This window comes from Kwoniella shandongensis, chromosome 1, assembly GCF_008629635.2.
Source record: "Kwoniella shandongensis chromosome 1, complete sequence".
Lineage (NCBI taxonomy): Eukaryota > Fungi > Basidiomycota > Tremellomycetes > Tremellales > Cryptococcaceae > Kwoniella > Kwoniella shandongensis.
In genome coordinates this window covers 323275-338438 of record NC_089287.1, presented here as the reverse complement: position 1 = coordinate 338438, position 15164 = coordinate 323275, and the positions used below count along the sequence as shown (strand labels likewise).

General features: G+C 50.2%; 4 protein-coding genes across 4 annotated transcripts; 3 read left to right on the top strand and 1 right to left on the bottom strand.

Moving 5' to 3' along the window:
• Positions 1-472: 472 nt before the first annotated feature.
• Positions 473-3562, top strand: CI109_100138 (uncharacterized protein; the record flags this gene model as incomplete). The annotated part of the gene is made up of 11 exons (XM_032007953.1): positions 473-502; positions 560-605; positions 724-813; positions 913-1364; positions 1516-1621; positions 1696-2012; positions 2090-2648; positions 2755-2844; positions 2916-3012; positions 3087-3373; positions 3507-3562. 11 exons carry the CDS (start codon positions 473-475, stop codon positions 3560-3562), a joined length of 2130 nt encoding a protein of 709 aa, XP_031857739.1.
• A 324-nt stretch (positions 3563-3886) lies between these two features.
• Positions 3887-5841, top strand: CI109_100137 (uncharacterized protein; the record flags this gene model as incomplete). The annotated part of the gene is made up of 6 exons (XM_032007954.1): positions 3887-3934; positions 4131-4202; positions 4354-4464; positions 4584-4688; positions 4814-4996; positions 5068-5841. The coding sequence occupies 6 exons, from the start codon at positions 3887-3889 to the stop codon at positions 5839-5841; spliced, it is 1293 nt and encodes a 430-aa protein (XP_031857740.1).
• Positions 5842-5893: 52 nt separating this feature from the next.
• On the bottom strand, positions 5894-6580 carry CI109_100136 (DNA-directed RNA polymerase I, II, and III subunit RPABC5; the record flags this gene model as incomplete). Its single annotated transcript, XM_065966727.1, has 6 exons — positions 5894-5935; positions 6083-6159; positions 6220-6257; positions 6340-6363; positions 6426-6517; positions 6578-6580. The coding sequence occupies 6 exons, from the start codon at positions 6578-6580 to the stop codon at positions 5894-5896; spliced, it is 276 nt and encodes a 91-aa protein (XP_065822799.1).
• A 304-nt stretch (positions 6581-6884) lies between these two features.
• On the top strand, positions 6885-15021 carry CI109_100135 (uncharacterized protein; the record flags this gene model as incomplete). The annotated part of the gene is made up of 24 exons (XM_065966726.1): positions 6885-7619; positions 7684-8055; positions 8105-8548; positions 8611-8845; positions 8910-9172; positions 9221-9607; positions 9660-10030; positions 10085-10184; positions 10237-10609; positions 10676-10762; positions 10817-10921; positions 10978-11170; positions 11220-11370; positions 11426-11944; positions 12001-12158; positions 12251-12339; positions 12408-12496; positions 12552-12645; positions 12704-12949; positions 12999-13585; positions 13661-13942; positions 14009-14469; positions 14529-14693; positions 14772-15021. 24 exons carry the CDS (start codon positions 6885-6887, stop codon positions 15019-15021), a joined length of 6756 nt encoding a protein of 2251 aa, XP_065822798.1.
• Between the last annotated feature and the right edge of the window lie 143 nt (positions 15022-15164).

Sequence of the window (15164 nt, the reverse complement as noted above, 5' to 3'; positions counted from 1 at the left end):
GGATCACGGGAAAGTCCTACTATTGAGGCTGATTGTTCAATCGTGCGTGCAGCGTGTGTCTATTCTAAACGATAGTCACTGTGATGACCGAATATGAAGATGAGATGAATGACGTGATTGATGGATGGCTTTAATGGTAATAATGGCTTGGATGAAATGGATACGGTAATGGTACTTTGGAACTTTTCACGTATGTGTTGAGATACACGAAGCATATATGTATACCCGATTTCGTACAATACGATGCGATCAGTGCTATTGTATATGTGTATGGATGCAGGAGCAGGCTACTCACTCGTTGGATTTACCTCCACCGGATGACAGCCGCGAGGATAGGAATGACGAATGGACGGTTGTTGACAAGTGACAAGGGTGATCCGCGTAAAACTGACCGAGTTTCTGAATCACATCAATTGTGCTGTCCACCATCACTATTGACCAACTCGGAAGTTGGGTCATATAGAGTCTCAAGATGGACGAAGAGGCAGATCTGGCTCTGCTGGTGAGTCCGTTACCGAGCACCGGAGCGTTGGTACTAACCCTCCCCGTTCGTGAACAGGATCAACATCTGCTCAAGACCAACTTGTTAGGTCAACGAATGACCAGTAAGTCTACCTGACGCCCACCGCCTCACCTCAAGCTACGACATTCCTAGTCGTCGCATTCCTTATGAGCTGGCTTTGGGTAGCTGTAGCTATGAGCTGATTTTCGTGACGATGCCAGATATTTTGGGTCAGTTGGATACTCGACTTTCACGACTTGATAAGACGATTGCGCCATTGGGCTTACAACCTCTCACTCGTAAAGCGAATAGTGAGCAGCATATCCATCTCCCCTTTATGCGCAATCGTCGCTGGGACGCGAGGTGAATCATTATCAATTCGGTGAAACTGATGTTTGCTTGCCTGATAGATATCGATGCTGTGTTACTCCAACTCGATGGAGGTTCTCTCCCTCCTCCCAGCACCACCAGCACGACCTACAACAGACCTCTTCAATCATCTCGTACACCTTCTTCCTCATCAACCACCACCACCACTACCACCGCGAACACAAATGTAAAAGGCTATTCACTCGATTCACCGATATCATCAATCAACCAATCCCACTTCCTCACCAAACAAGCTCCTCACCTAGGTCTATCTTCCGCTGGAGGAGGAAATTTGACTCCTATAGCCTCTGCACCAGCTAGTGGGACAGCTTCTCCGGCTGATGAGACGGCGCTCTTGACCCGAGGTCCGGATATCATGAGTCTTGGGGAGTATTTCAATGCGTTGGATGGCGTAGTGGGTGATCTGGAGAGGATGTGGAGGGGTCTCATAGAAGGTAGAGGAGGAGCGAGAGAAGCCGGTGTCAAGGATCTGGTGAGTCCACTCTTAAGGTCTCGCAGGGTCATCTTGTGGTGGAGCAGCAGAATGCGGAGGGAGATAATTGCTCCCCCATTCACTGGCTGAAAAGCGGCTACCAGACTTGCTTCAGGGGACATCACTAACCCCCTTCGTTTCCACCTCGCAGAGCAAGCTCGTCGAAATTGGGTTCTCGGGGATGGTCCAGCTATTCTTGAAAATATCGAGAGAAGGCACGGGCAGGACGATTGACGTTGACGTTCTGCTCAGTAGTGGTGAGCATCCACACATCTGTCATCCATTCTACAGCTACATTTGCGGTCCAGTATTGCTGAGTCGATTCGCACAGGCGCACCAACCCCTCCCAACCTCTTCCCACCACTCAACACTCTCCTCCCTCTTACTTCCAAAATCAACTCACTCGTCAACCCTTCACCTAACAACCCTACCCCCAAAACAACCAGTATCGTCCAGCCCATCTTTGACGATGCGATCGCCCGATCCTCGGAGCTGCGTGGCGATTGGATGTGCAGGAGTCTGAGGAGTTTGGTGTCTCGCATCGAGGAGGCCGATGAGGGTGGGATTTGGGAAGGCGGGAAGGGGAGAGGAAAGGAGAAGGTCAAGGGTATTGTGGGCTTGTGGGAAAGTGTGATGGTGTTGGCCGAGGTAAGTCGAGTCCCTGCGACTGCCTGTTTTCGTATCAGTGAGAAAGGTGCTGATACGCTCTTCGCCCATCTCCATAGGCCGAGACAATGCTCATCACAACGTTGTTCTCTTCTCATCCTCCACCATACCTATTGACCCAGACACTTGTTCAACCTCTCGCCTTGCTGAACAACACCATCAGTCCAACCTTATCGACGCTCAAACGAGCTCTATCCTCACACACATTCATCGCTCTGGACCTGTACTCATCTCTCACTGCTCTCCAATCAAGTTGGGACGAAATCATCTCACACTGTCTCGAATCCACTTCCACCCCGTCTACACCTGAGACCAAAGACCTTCAATCAGCACTCAATCTCCCAGTCTCTACACTACGTAGTCTATCTCTTCGGTCTTTCCCTGAACTCCTGGTCGATATTCGCACAGCGAAGACGGACGGTCCACCCAGCTCGAGTATTGGAGAAGTAACATATTCGACTTTGGGGTATTTGGAGACTTTACCAGAGTACGAGAGTGTGGTAGAGGGTCTACTGGGGAAGAGTCATTCGGAGAGAAGTTGGTTGATGGGGATGAAAGAGGCTCCGAGCAGTGTGAGGAGTGCGGGGGAGGAAGGGGGAATTGTGAATCTGTTTGTTGGTGAGTGGGATTGCTTGTTAGCCGGGAAGCGAGACACTCTTCGCCCGGAGCCAAGAGGCCTTGAGTTCGAAGAAAGAGGCGAAAGCTGATTCCTGGTTCGTTACAGCTGACGTTCTGGGAACACTCATGATACATCTCGAGGGCAGAGCGAGGACTATGAGACGGCCAATTGGGCAGGCATTCCTGCTGAACAATCGTAAGTTGCTGCCACGAGGACCGAGGACCGTTCCCGGATCAGGTGGAAACTGGTGCTAATAATGTGTATAGTATCACATATCCGAAACACTACCAGCTCATTCAACTCGGACATCATCGGTCCCGGCGCTGAAGATATGTTAAACAGAGCGTTCCGAGAGGCCAAGAGGTGAGTGATACTGGACCGTAGACTTGTTCTCAGAAGGAATCGGGATGAGATGTTGATGACTCTAATGTTCACAGCCAATACTTGCACGAGTTCCAATCGCTCGTCTCACTCCTCACATCTACTCAAAACAACACTCCCCGATTCGGGGTAACAGTCCCCTCTTCAGAAAAACAACATCTGAAAGATTCGGCCCAAGCGTTCTTCGATAGATTAGCAGAGCTAGAAGGGATATGTGGGAACTATCCTCTTAATCGACAAGATCCAGAGATGAGAGATAGAGTTGGGAGAGAGGTGGAAGGGATCGTAAGAGGGGGTTATGAAGGGTTTTGGGGCAGATGTGCCGGGAAAGGCGTGGAGAAATGTGAGTGTTGTAAAGACTGGCGATGTGTCTTCATGTGATCACGAGCTCAGGCAGCTGGACGGGAGGAGGAAGGAGCTTGATGTCAAGACTGAGAATAGTATGCTGATAATGTTATCTGTTGTTACACTTGCAGATCTCAGAGGATCTCCGGACGATATCACGAGAAGAGTACAGGCAATGTTCAGATAGTCAGTGGGCAAGAGCATAGGGGAAGCCGTGGTGCTTTGACTCTGAGCAGAACAAAGAGGATCAGGTGTACCACGAGGACAGTGTCAATGATCACGATGCACATATTATGACGGTCCAGCGTAGAATTCACAGAAGTTGCAGCACGAGGTTTCGGCGGTGTTTTCCGTCGGAAAAGGCGGCGAGGTGAACGGCGGAATGATGTCCGTTAATGTCGAGCAGAGATCAACGAACGCGCAAGCTATGCAATTATTGCCGTCTTTTTCCTTTTACAATATCATCAACTGCCTAGTACATCCCCTGTCATTAGAGTGTCGAGAGAGAAAGATGTCGAAGGACAAGGAGACTCACAACTTACCGTATGTCGATATCCAAGTAAGTGCGGCTTGCCTCTCACCTGTTTCGTCCTTCCTTGATCGTCTTCGAGCTGTATGCCTACTATTGTCGGTCAACTCGACCGTCTTACCAGATATCTAGAGCCGACGATCATCTTGTCCAGAGGACAGACGGAAACTCATACTCTTATGTTTAGTTCGAAATTCGGAGTCACTTGCTAATTTGAGTAACACAGCACGACGCTCTAGCTGTATTTGATGATGTAGAACAAGGTGTCGTTTTAAGAGAAGATATCTGGATATCAGGTGTGAGTGCTTTCTTCCTCCCTAATTTGTCATCTATCTACGTCCTCTCAACTACCTATGACAGTGTCACCACGCCCAAACATAACATCTCTCTGAACCTGATTCTTCCTGCTGCTTTTTGAAAACCGCCGGCTGATATCGTTCATTACAAAGTATCAAGTCGGCTCGACATCCGTACATGGCAAAGCGAGAGTTGAATTTGAAGAAGGGGGAGGATCATCCCTAACTTCTAGAGAAGGAGTGAAAGTCGAGCGGAAATCGAAGGTGAGTATCTCTTCACACACACGAAGTGTAATGCGCACAGACATCCGTCCAGTGGGCACACTGGCATGGACATGGACATGGCAAAGATATGGCGCTAACTTGGAGGTTGGCTTGTTTAGACCAACTTTGTAGTTTCGGTGTCCAAGCTTGGGATTCACGATTTGCCAGTACGATTTCCGAGACAGGTCATACATCCTCCCTATAAGAAAACTTCCCCATTAGATGTGAGTCGAGAGTTCTATCACACATCGTCTGCTCTGCTCTTTGATACACATCGAGAGGACCATCGTTTTTCACAAGACACCTCTGGGGAAGTCCTATCATAGCTGACATTGCGCGAATTTCATAGCCCCCACTTCAAATCAACTCCCTCTCGCTCAATCCGAAATCGTCGCACATCCTCATTGGTGGACCGGATGGGTATGCTCTCATCTTACCTATATCGTCTGACGCAAGCGTGGAGAAGGACTCAGTACGACTTCAAGGCCATGTAGGCGATGTGAGGGACGTCAAGTGGTTCCCTAGCGGAGAGGTAGGTCTGCCGCTCCCATCTCATAGCTAAAAAGAGAAAATGGCTAATGCTCCAACGGCTTTGATCTTCAGGTGATACTGACCGCTTCGTCTGATCTCTCTCTGCGAGTATTCGGGAAAGACGGTGTCAATCCTCGTACGTTCAAAGGACACACCAGAGCGATCACTAGCACAGCTATACTAGGAGTGGGAAAACAACTTCTTTCCGGTAGTAAAGATGGGACAATCAGATTATGGGACGTAGGAAAAGGTGTCGAGGTGAAGAAGTGGACCGTGGAAGGGAAGAAGGGTGTGGAAGCCTTCGTAGTGGTGGAGGATGAGGATGGGTTGAGAGCATTGGGAGTGCAAGATCAAGAAAGAGTGTTGGTGGTTGGTACGCAAGAAGGTGTTTGGGTACAACCGTTCGATGGTGAAGGTTGGTGGGTGAAAGACACTACGGAAGAAGAAGGGCATCTTGTTTGTCTAGCATACGACGAGACCAGCGGGACCATCGTCACAGGTCATACGACGGGAATAATGACCGTACGACACGTTACCACCCTATCGAAAGGCAACGCAGAGACAACAACGCCAATCACAACAATACGGCGTAACGAATCGCCTGTATATAGTTTGGCGTTCGGTCTTCCCTCCGGCTCCTCCTCAGAGTCAGTCGAGCTGTACGTAGGTACAGCAGCGGGATTGCCTTGTCGTCTTAGTCTCAGGAGGGATGGAGGCGAAGGGAAGTACACCGCAAAGGTACAGGAGGAATTTGCAGGTTGGGAAGCGGTCGGCGTAGAATGTTTCGGCGTGGGGAAAGAGGGAGTATGGTGTGCTGGTGGTGAGGGTGGATTGAGACGGTATTGAGACTGAGTCATCAATAGTAGGACTTTTGGTAGTGATTAGTTAGTAAGAAGCGTTATGTCATGAGAGACATGATGTCAATCAATGTGCGATACGCCTGAGCAGATTGGGCTAGTGTAATGGTGGCATCGTATCGTACAAGGGTATAAGTGTAGTTGAGTATAGGTGTGGAGAAGGAGATGAGAGGATTATCGATCCCGTGAGAGTGCTACGGAAGATACCATGTCAGCTTATCATCACTCACGACAGGAGTGAGACCGAGTGAAGGGATGGAAGAGGCCAACATACGGTTATACATCAGGAGCTTTTCGATCAGGTCGACTATAAGATAGATACATCAGTTGTTTGTCAAAGCACTACGTCTCAGGTATTTCGACTCACCATGTGTAAGGACCATTCGTCGACAACAATATCGTTTTCTGCGAACCCGAGTGTCAGCAAAAGGGGTCAAGTGCCTGACACACCTCCCTGGCAGCAGGGAGAAGCATTCTTTCAACTCACAATTGTAATTTGTCGAGAGCCTCTCTGCGGATAGTTCACTTGTCAGCATGTCTCCTCATTTCTCGGCTGAAGGTAACACAACTCACCCCTCATCCACACCAGCAGCGAGAAGTTCGAGGTAACTGTCCCAGAGGTTACCGATAACCTTACCGCAAGAGAAGCACCGAACGGGAATGATCTGTAGTGAAGCGTCAGGTCTAATCTCTCGTCATTCGACTGTCAAAGTCTGACCACTCACCATTTTGAGCTTGTCTTTGCTTTGTGTGCTGTGACTAAGGAGAGAGAAGGAGCGTTGTCTAGTTGATGATTATATTTGTGTACAGAGTGTAGAACACTGAAATCCTCAAAATCGGTTGCGAAGGGTGATGGGCTGAGCGGGATCAAATCTGAGAGGGGTTCAATATAATCCACGTCATTTCATTGTTGTTGCTTATCCTTATCACTCCGCCTCGGCCGGCAGCAGGGATCCACCACACGCGTCAACTAATAACGTGTTTTCTTTCTTTTCCTTGATGTGTTACTCTTTCAGTCAACGGAATACGATAATGGCGGTAGCAAAGGTTGCTACGACAACGACAACGACAAGAGCAGGTCCGTCGAGCTCTACGACAGCGGTCAAGAGACCTGCTCGTACGGCTAGTGCGACGACAACAGCTGCATCGACCAGAACAAGTAGAACGAAGGTGGTCAAGGATGCCGATACGGAAACGGACAAGTTGGCAGACGGTCTGGGCAAATTGGCGATCGCTCCTTCAGCAAAGACCAGAGTCGCCGCTGCCAAGAGCAACGACAAGCCTCCCGTAGCGAGCTCGTCACGAGCTCCAACGTCCTCAACAGTCGCTAGAAGACCAGTCAAGGCGACCACGACTACGACCACCTCCACCACTACGGCTAGCAAGGGCAAGGGCAAAGCCACGCCTGGACCTACTCCTACTTCTCTGGAAGAGTCATTACCATGGGCAAGAGACAATGACACATCGCTCAGACCCTCGGACAGAGCTAAATCAGCTATGCTAGCCATCAACACCTCTATCAAATCACTTTCCGCAGCTCAACAATCAGGTTATCGACATGACAGCCCAACTTCATCAAGCGGCACAGACGCAGACCCTGAGATATGGACGGGGACAAGAGTGGGGAGTCTGATAGAAACTTGCGAAGTCGCTTTCAAGGTTCTGAGAAGCTTGGAAAGTGCTGGACATCTGGGTAAAGGTGGGAAGGGAGTGGATATCGAGAAGGCTTGTCAAGGTGTCGTTAGTAGATGTCTGGCAATGGGAATGGTGAGTCATTTCTACACTCTATCCCCTTCACTTCTGGTAGAGATCACTGATATTAGACGTGAAGCATCGAAAAGCAATGGAGATGCTTGTCATTGCTCGCCCTTGGGTTTTGAGGCTGTATACACCGAAAAAGCTACCTATTCCGCCAAGCAGTTCGACATCAGGACCTTCGCGGGGACAGTCCAGCTCTTCGAAATCGACCGGACGGGCGGCTACATCAAGTACTGCGACTACTTCTCGCTTAGGATCTACCTCCAATCTCAAGGCTGGATCAACTACCAGTTCACCACCAATAGCGAAGGAATGGCTAGAAGCGGCTTGGTTGGCTGCACCCGAAGCCGGTAGCGAGGTGGTAGAAGGAGTACAACATGTCTTGTTCTCAGCCATGATGAGTGCTTGGATCGCCCTGGTGGTGCTCAGCCAAGGTGCCGACGAGGTGAGTAGTTTGCAACCAAGGTAGACATACTTTGCTGACAAAGCAGCAGATCCTACCCGCCCTTTCACTACCCATTGCGACGGACGATAGGCTCAATCCCCTCCAGATCGCTCTTTCGCTTCCGCGTCCAACCACTACATCTCTCCTCCACTCGGTATACCGCCAGATCAGCTCACTCACCTTATCACCAACCTCTACGGCTTATCTACACTTGCGGCATCTCGCTCTCATAGCTTTATCATTGACGATATCCATTATGCCCGATTGCAAAAACACCCCTACTCAGTTTTGGGACACAACGCATCGAGCTATCGTGACGTTCGTAGGAGCGGATGAAGTCAAGGATAATTTGAGAAAGGCCGCCGAGACAGTGGGACAGCTGGTGGACTGGGTCGAGAGAATGGTAGACTATCGGAAGGAAGATCGGGGAGGCTGGTTCGGAGGGAAAGGATGGCTGGGTTTGATGGAAATGTGGATAGGGTTGGGCAGAAGGGTAGGTTTGATTTATCTCGACTGAACGGACAGGTGTGGGGTTCTGATATCCGTCGATAATAGCTGGGAGATTCGAATCTCATTGACCGGGCTCTGTCTCTCATGACCGCTTCGACATCCATATCGTCTACACAACCTTCTGATCAGCCGGCAACCCCTCCGTCCACCTCCTCGATACAGGCATCACGGACGCCAGTAAGGAAACCATCGCCGAAGATGGCGGATCCGGAAGCGGAGATCGCACGAATATGTGGAGATCTAGCCAAGGCCAGCTTGTCGTTCGACAAGTTGTTAGCTGGTGAGTGGCTTTGTCATCTGACACGATGCGTACCACTAATTGTGGTCTCCTCGGGGCTTGAAAGGCACCGCAGCAGATCAACCACTTCTGCCTTCCAAAGAACTGACAATCTTGTCTCGTGCTATCGTATTACTCCCTAATGATGAAGAAGCAAAGGCGATTGTGGGCAAAGCTATTAGAGCTTGGGAACGTGTGCGGAGAGCGTGCGTGAAGGTTCCGGACAAATCCGCGAACGATTCGAAGTGGAAAAACCTGGTTGGGTCAGTGGATGAATGGCTTCGCGAGGGTATCCTCATGGCGGAGACGATTGTGCAAGAAGCGAATCTTGTAGGTTCCACCAATGGTAGATAGAATGTGACTAACGATCTCCGAAAGGACAACACCCTCATCCACGACCTTGTTTGCGGCACAATAGACACTGTCATCCGAACATGTCAAAACTCCACCGCGAACTCCTCGTCCCTCCTCATACGTGCTCGAAAGCTGTATGATGGAACTCAAGCTGCATTGAAACTCGAAGATCAAACTGAATTGCTTCGATGTATGTCATCGTGTGCATACAATGTGGGAGGGAGGTTCTACAAAGAAGGCAAAGCAGACGAAGCGTTACCGCTGGTCAAGTGGAGTTGCGAGTGGGCGGAAGACGTACTGAGCTTAGCGAGTCAGGACGATGAAGACCAAGGTCTGAAACAGTTGAGGGAGACGTTGGGGAGGAGGTGGGAGCTGCTGGCCGGCTGTCATCAGAAGTCAGGCGACAAGCAAGCAAGTTTCCACTCTGATTTTGATGAAATTTACTAACTAACTTTTCTGACAGGCGATGTTTACGGCCTACTCTCGATGTTTTGCTTCTCAGACCTCCTCCACAACGACGAAACTCGCTTCGGCCGCTGCGTCGAAACCTATCTCGCCGACATTCGAAGCTTTCACGGAACTGACTAATTCGGTCATTCGCCTTTCAGCCCTGATCAACTTCGAGCCTGAACTGGCTACAGGTCACGCTCGTGAGATTGTGGAAATGATGCAAGAAAATAGATGTCCTGTAGGCGCTATAGGTGCTGTAGGGGAGAAATTGATGCTTCTACTAGATGAGGGGTCGTGGAGGGCGGAAGTGGCACGAGTGATCATCGAGTTGGGCGAAGCTTTGTTGGAGGTTTACGATAATGAATTCCCTATTCGGAGAACAAGGTTGGTGCCTCGTGAATGGAAGTGAGGATGGCCTGACTGACAATCGGCCACTAGGGTCATTGCCATGATGCTAGGTGTTGTCGCTTCCTCAGGTCAAGGGAAGGACAGAATCTCCTTCCTTGAAACGGAGGCCAATCGACTGTCAACCTCATCAGTGAGTTATGCGCCTCTGCCGCTATAGAGTGCATGACTAATGATCGACGCAGGATATCGGTCAAGATATCGGTCTCACCCCATACAGAAACGAGTATCAATCATATTCTCTGATCTTGAGAGCGTTACAAGCCTATCATACCGAGGATGACCCATCGCAAGCGGTGGCCGAAGCGTCAACAAAAGCCGTTCAAGCGTTGCGGCAGATTGTACTTCCTCCTTCGTCGCTTTCCGCTTCTACGACAGTGAACTCAGCGCAAGCTAAAGAGGAGACTGGGAGGAAGAAACAGCCTCTGGGTAGAAGTACAACGACAAAGGCTGTCGCAGCCACTAGGTCGACGAGAGGGACGACAAGAACTGTTTCGGAGCCTAAAGCAGCTACGGCGTTGGGCAAGACGGTCGCTGTTGCGAAGGCTGCCGGTAAAAGTGGGTCGCTACTCGCAACGTGGCGCAACCATGATTCTGACTTGAGAAGCTAACTCACGACTATAGCGACCTCTGGTATTGCGGCGAACCGACGATCGAGCGTAGCGCCCGCGATGTTATATGACGATCTCAGACGTCTCACTCGACTGCTAGGTGAGTTCGTGCGTGGCCTTGTTGCGAGCGCAAAGAAGCTGACTGGAAACACAGGTTCGCTCGCCACCTTACTGGGCTTGCTTGGGCATGCTCTTGGTAAAATCGAAGTTCTGAAGCTGCTTAGGGCATTCCAGCGAAGCAGAGAAGATCTCATTGATGGTCAGTTAAGAGGTCCCGTTTCAAACCCGAACAGTGTAAACTGACAGCGATGATAGACTACGTGCAACAGTCAGCGCAACTTGCAACGGAGTATTACAAACTGGGTAAACTGTCGAGAGCGGGCTTTGTTTTCTCCCAAGCGAATAAATGTGTCGCGGAAAGCAAGGTCTTAGTTTCACTTGGAACGCGAGTTGAATTGCTCCTTCGTTGGAGCACTTATCTCGCTGGCACGGGAAACATCGTCAAGGCGTAAGTTGTTCCTAGTGGTCATGAAATAAACACTGACGTCCCTTCACAGGCAAGAAGTATTCGACGAGGCCGATTCGCTCAATCAGGACATCCAAGCAGTGAAGACTGGTTCGATGCTAATCCGAGTTGTCGATCGCTGTGGAGTTCTCGAAAGAGCTGCTCTAGCTAGAACTGCTATAGCTGCGATCCATGATGCTCAGGTGAGTGGCATGCTGGATGATTCTGTGAACGTTGCTGAACATGTGACGCTCGAAGGATAACGCGGCTGCGACGATCATGCAGTTGTCTGCTGCTTTCAGATTGTGGAGTCGAGCGTCCGACACTATCTGTCGAATCGCTTCTCAGCTACCTTCAAATGAGGCATCAACCTTTACATCTGACACTACCTCCAACGATGATCCTTTCAGCGTCCCTTCAGCGAAATCCAAATCAGCGCCTACTGGCAAAGGAGCCGACGAGCCCTCTAAAGACGAAACCGTAACTCCTCCATCTCAACTCTCCCAGTTCTCCGGAAAACACCTCAGCAGTCTCCAATGGCATGTCGCCCAAGGTCTCCTGGATGCAATTCTCGACCTTGCCAGTGCATTTGCCAACCGAGGTTCGGTGAAGGATTGCGAGTACTTCTTGAAATTGGCAGGGAGTGTTTGCATAGCTGTCAAGAGCGGAGGGATGGATGCAAGGGTAGGAGCAAGAGAAGCTGAAATCTTGTTCAGGCTGAGGAAGTATGAAGAGGTGGAAGAGAGACTGCAAAAGGCCGCAGAGCACCTGAGCTTGGTAAGTGCCGCTATACAACAGGATATGGGAGTTGACGCTGATATTTTTGACTCCAGGCCGATGGACCAGATGCAATCGACCTAAGGCGTATCCAGGGTGACTTACTCTCGCGTCAAGAAATGATAGAGGAAGCACATCAAATCTTTGAAAGCACTTCCAACGACATCAAGGGTCTCGATGAAGTCTTTGTGGCTGCCGAAGCTATGTTACCTACGTGAGTACCATGTTACGGTGACAATACTGGTGGCTGATAGACAACGTACTCAGGCCGAAGAAGAATGCTTTGCTTGCAGCTTCGACCTCAAGTATTAGAGCAGGAGCGACCCCGAGGAAGAGTGTAGGCGGGAAAGAACCTCTTCTACCCGTTGCATTAGCACATATTCTGAGACAACATGGTAAGTGACAACACGTCCTGTCGCATTTGGCCGAAGTTTCACAAGACTGATATTCTGGATGGTTGTAGCATGGCTACTTCGCGAAGCCGGAGGGAGAGAAGAAAGTGAAGCCCTGTTAGCGCAGATCAAGAACCTGCCTTCGTCTTCAATGGCTAAGGTGAGTGGTTGGTTTTGCGCAAGCGTGTGGTGCTGACCAGCGATCAACGTCGCAGGCGGAAGAACTTCTTCTGGAGGGACGGATCGCTCTTCACGAGGCATTCAACCAGTTCAAGACTGATTTGTTCATGAGCTCTTTGACAGAATCAGGTATGTTACCCCATGTGCCTGTTCGGCCGTATCTGCCACAAGCTGACGTTGTTTTCAGCTGTGGCAATGCCTATGGGCAACTCCGAAAAGCGGGTGAACGACCGACAGTCAACGCGACTCAGTATCCAGAGTGTGCTCGCTAGAGCTGAACAGGCTTTCCTTGACGCCTTGGCACTCGTGGCGGGCAGTGGAAGAATTGAAGGGATCAGACAGGCGTGTCTCGCCCTGGCATTGTTGAGAGCATTCCAGACTTCTTTGGGACAGGGCTCGATAGCGATCACCTCTGCAGCTGCTGGCGTATTGGGTGAGCACAGATGTCGCGAAGATAAAACACTGAGCTGACCCACCTTTAGCTTCCAGTTCAGCGATCACTCTTCAGCGTGAATTACTCGAAGCAATCGACTGCAAATTCATCGACGCACAGGTCGATGATCTCAAGTGGCCGACAATCGAGGCTGTCCCGGTTCCTACGATCACGTCGGACGACAGTGATATCGAAGACCTGGACGATCATGACGGTCAACTACGCTCGTACTGGGACATGATCAAAGCCAAATACCTCGCGAACCCACTTGTATCACCTGAACCTACTTCACTTGACTCTCTGCCACCCGAATGGGCAGTAGTGAGCATCAACGTCTCTGAAGACCGAAACACCATGTTTATATCACGTCATCAACGGTCGCACGAACCCATTGTCTTCTGTCTCCCGTTGGACCGACAAGGTCGAAGGGAAGGAGAGGAGGACATTTGGACGTTTGACGCTGCCGTAGCTGAGCTGGGAGATATCATCAAGTGTAGTAACGACGGAGCGAGAAATGCGAAAAACGTCAGCACGACAGAGGGCAAGTTGGCTTGGTGGGCGGAGAGACATGCGTTGGATAAGAGGATGGAGGAGCTCTGCGTTAATATCGAATTCGTCTGGTTGGGAGCTTTCAAGGTATGTGACGTTCTGTTGACAATGCAGCTGGGGTGATGCAAAGGTGTGGCTGATGCAATCTTTGACGGCGTTCAGACTATCCTGAGCCCTCGAACTCAGTCTGCCAAGATCGATCTCACCGATTTCCGAGAACGACTGGAGAAGATCTTCCGTGCTGCTTTATCGGGCGGTGCCCGACCTAACGCAAAAGGTTCCAGCGCGACCAAAGTTCACCTGGACGCGGCTTTGCTCGAATGTTTCGCCACTTTATCGAGCAAATGTAAAGATGAAGAAGTGGAGGACCTTGTGTATTTCATCTTGGATATCTATCAATTCCATGGGGTACCTGTGGCATTGTCAGAGCTGGATATTGATCAAGTGAGTACATACTCGCTTGATTGACGACCGTTTTCTTGGTACTGACAAGTGTCGCTGCTCAATCAGATCGCTCTCGATGTAAAGATGGCTTTGGAGAAAGTTGAAGCGAAGCAATCTCAGTCATCTCCATCCGGAACTATCAACGAACACATCTTCTTGGCACTAGACAAGAATGTCCAATCGTTCCCTTGGGAGTCTATCCCGATCCTACGAGGGAGATCAGTCAGTCGAATCCCATCTTTACCATTTTTACTCGACCAAGTAGCGATGGGTAAACATCTTCGACCATCCTTGACTCAATCTGTAACTACAAACACGACCAAGGCAGAAACGTATTTGAAACGGACTGTCAATTCGAGGAGGACGTTCTACATCTTGAACCCTAGTGGGGATCTGAAAAGGACGGAAGATCATTTCAAGCCGTGGGTGGAGGAGATGGTGAAGCAGGCAGGATGGAAGGGGATCGCAGGTAGAGCTCCGACAGAGCTGGAGATGTGTGCAGCATTGAGAGACTACGATCTGGTTCTGTGAGTGCTGCTCTTCAAGTCGCGTTCGATCGTGAATGCGGCTGACCCGCGGGAAATAGGTACTTCGGACACGGTGGTGCAGAACAATATATCCGATCGCACAAGATCAGACATCTCCCACAATGTGCTACGACAATGCTGTGGGGTTGTTCATCCGGTCATCTTCGCGAACAAGGTGATTTCGATAGGACCGGAACAGCTTGGCACTACATGGTTGGAGGGTGGTAAGTTCCGCCTTCTCCCGAACTCTCACTTATCCTAACAGGAGCTGACCTTGGATCGTGACCATTTCCCAACCGTAGTCCATCTCTCACTGCCAATTTATGGGACGTAACAGATCGTGATATCGATCGACTCTCCGAACAAGTATTCAAACTACTCCATCTTGACGCGGCCCATCTCCCGCTCTCCAAATCACGTCCTGCGACATTATTGCCTCTATCGGAGATGTCGACAGCGGAAGCTGTCAACAAGGCGAGGGATGAGTGCAAGTTGAAATATCTGACAGGAGCGGCACCGGTAGTTTATGGTTTGCCAGTTTGGTTGCATTGATCGCAGATCGGGACAGGTTGATATGATCCTACTACTATCAGTATAATCACAATGATGATGCACCGCATTCTATTCGAAGGACGAAGCGCGACTCTGCCCTGGTGAGAGGCAACCACATGACCGAGACATGTCCGTGGCATGCG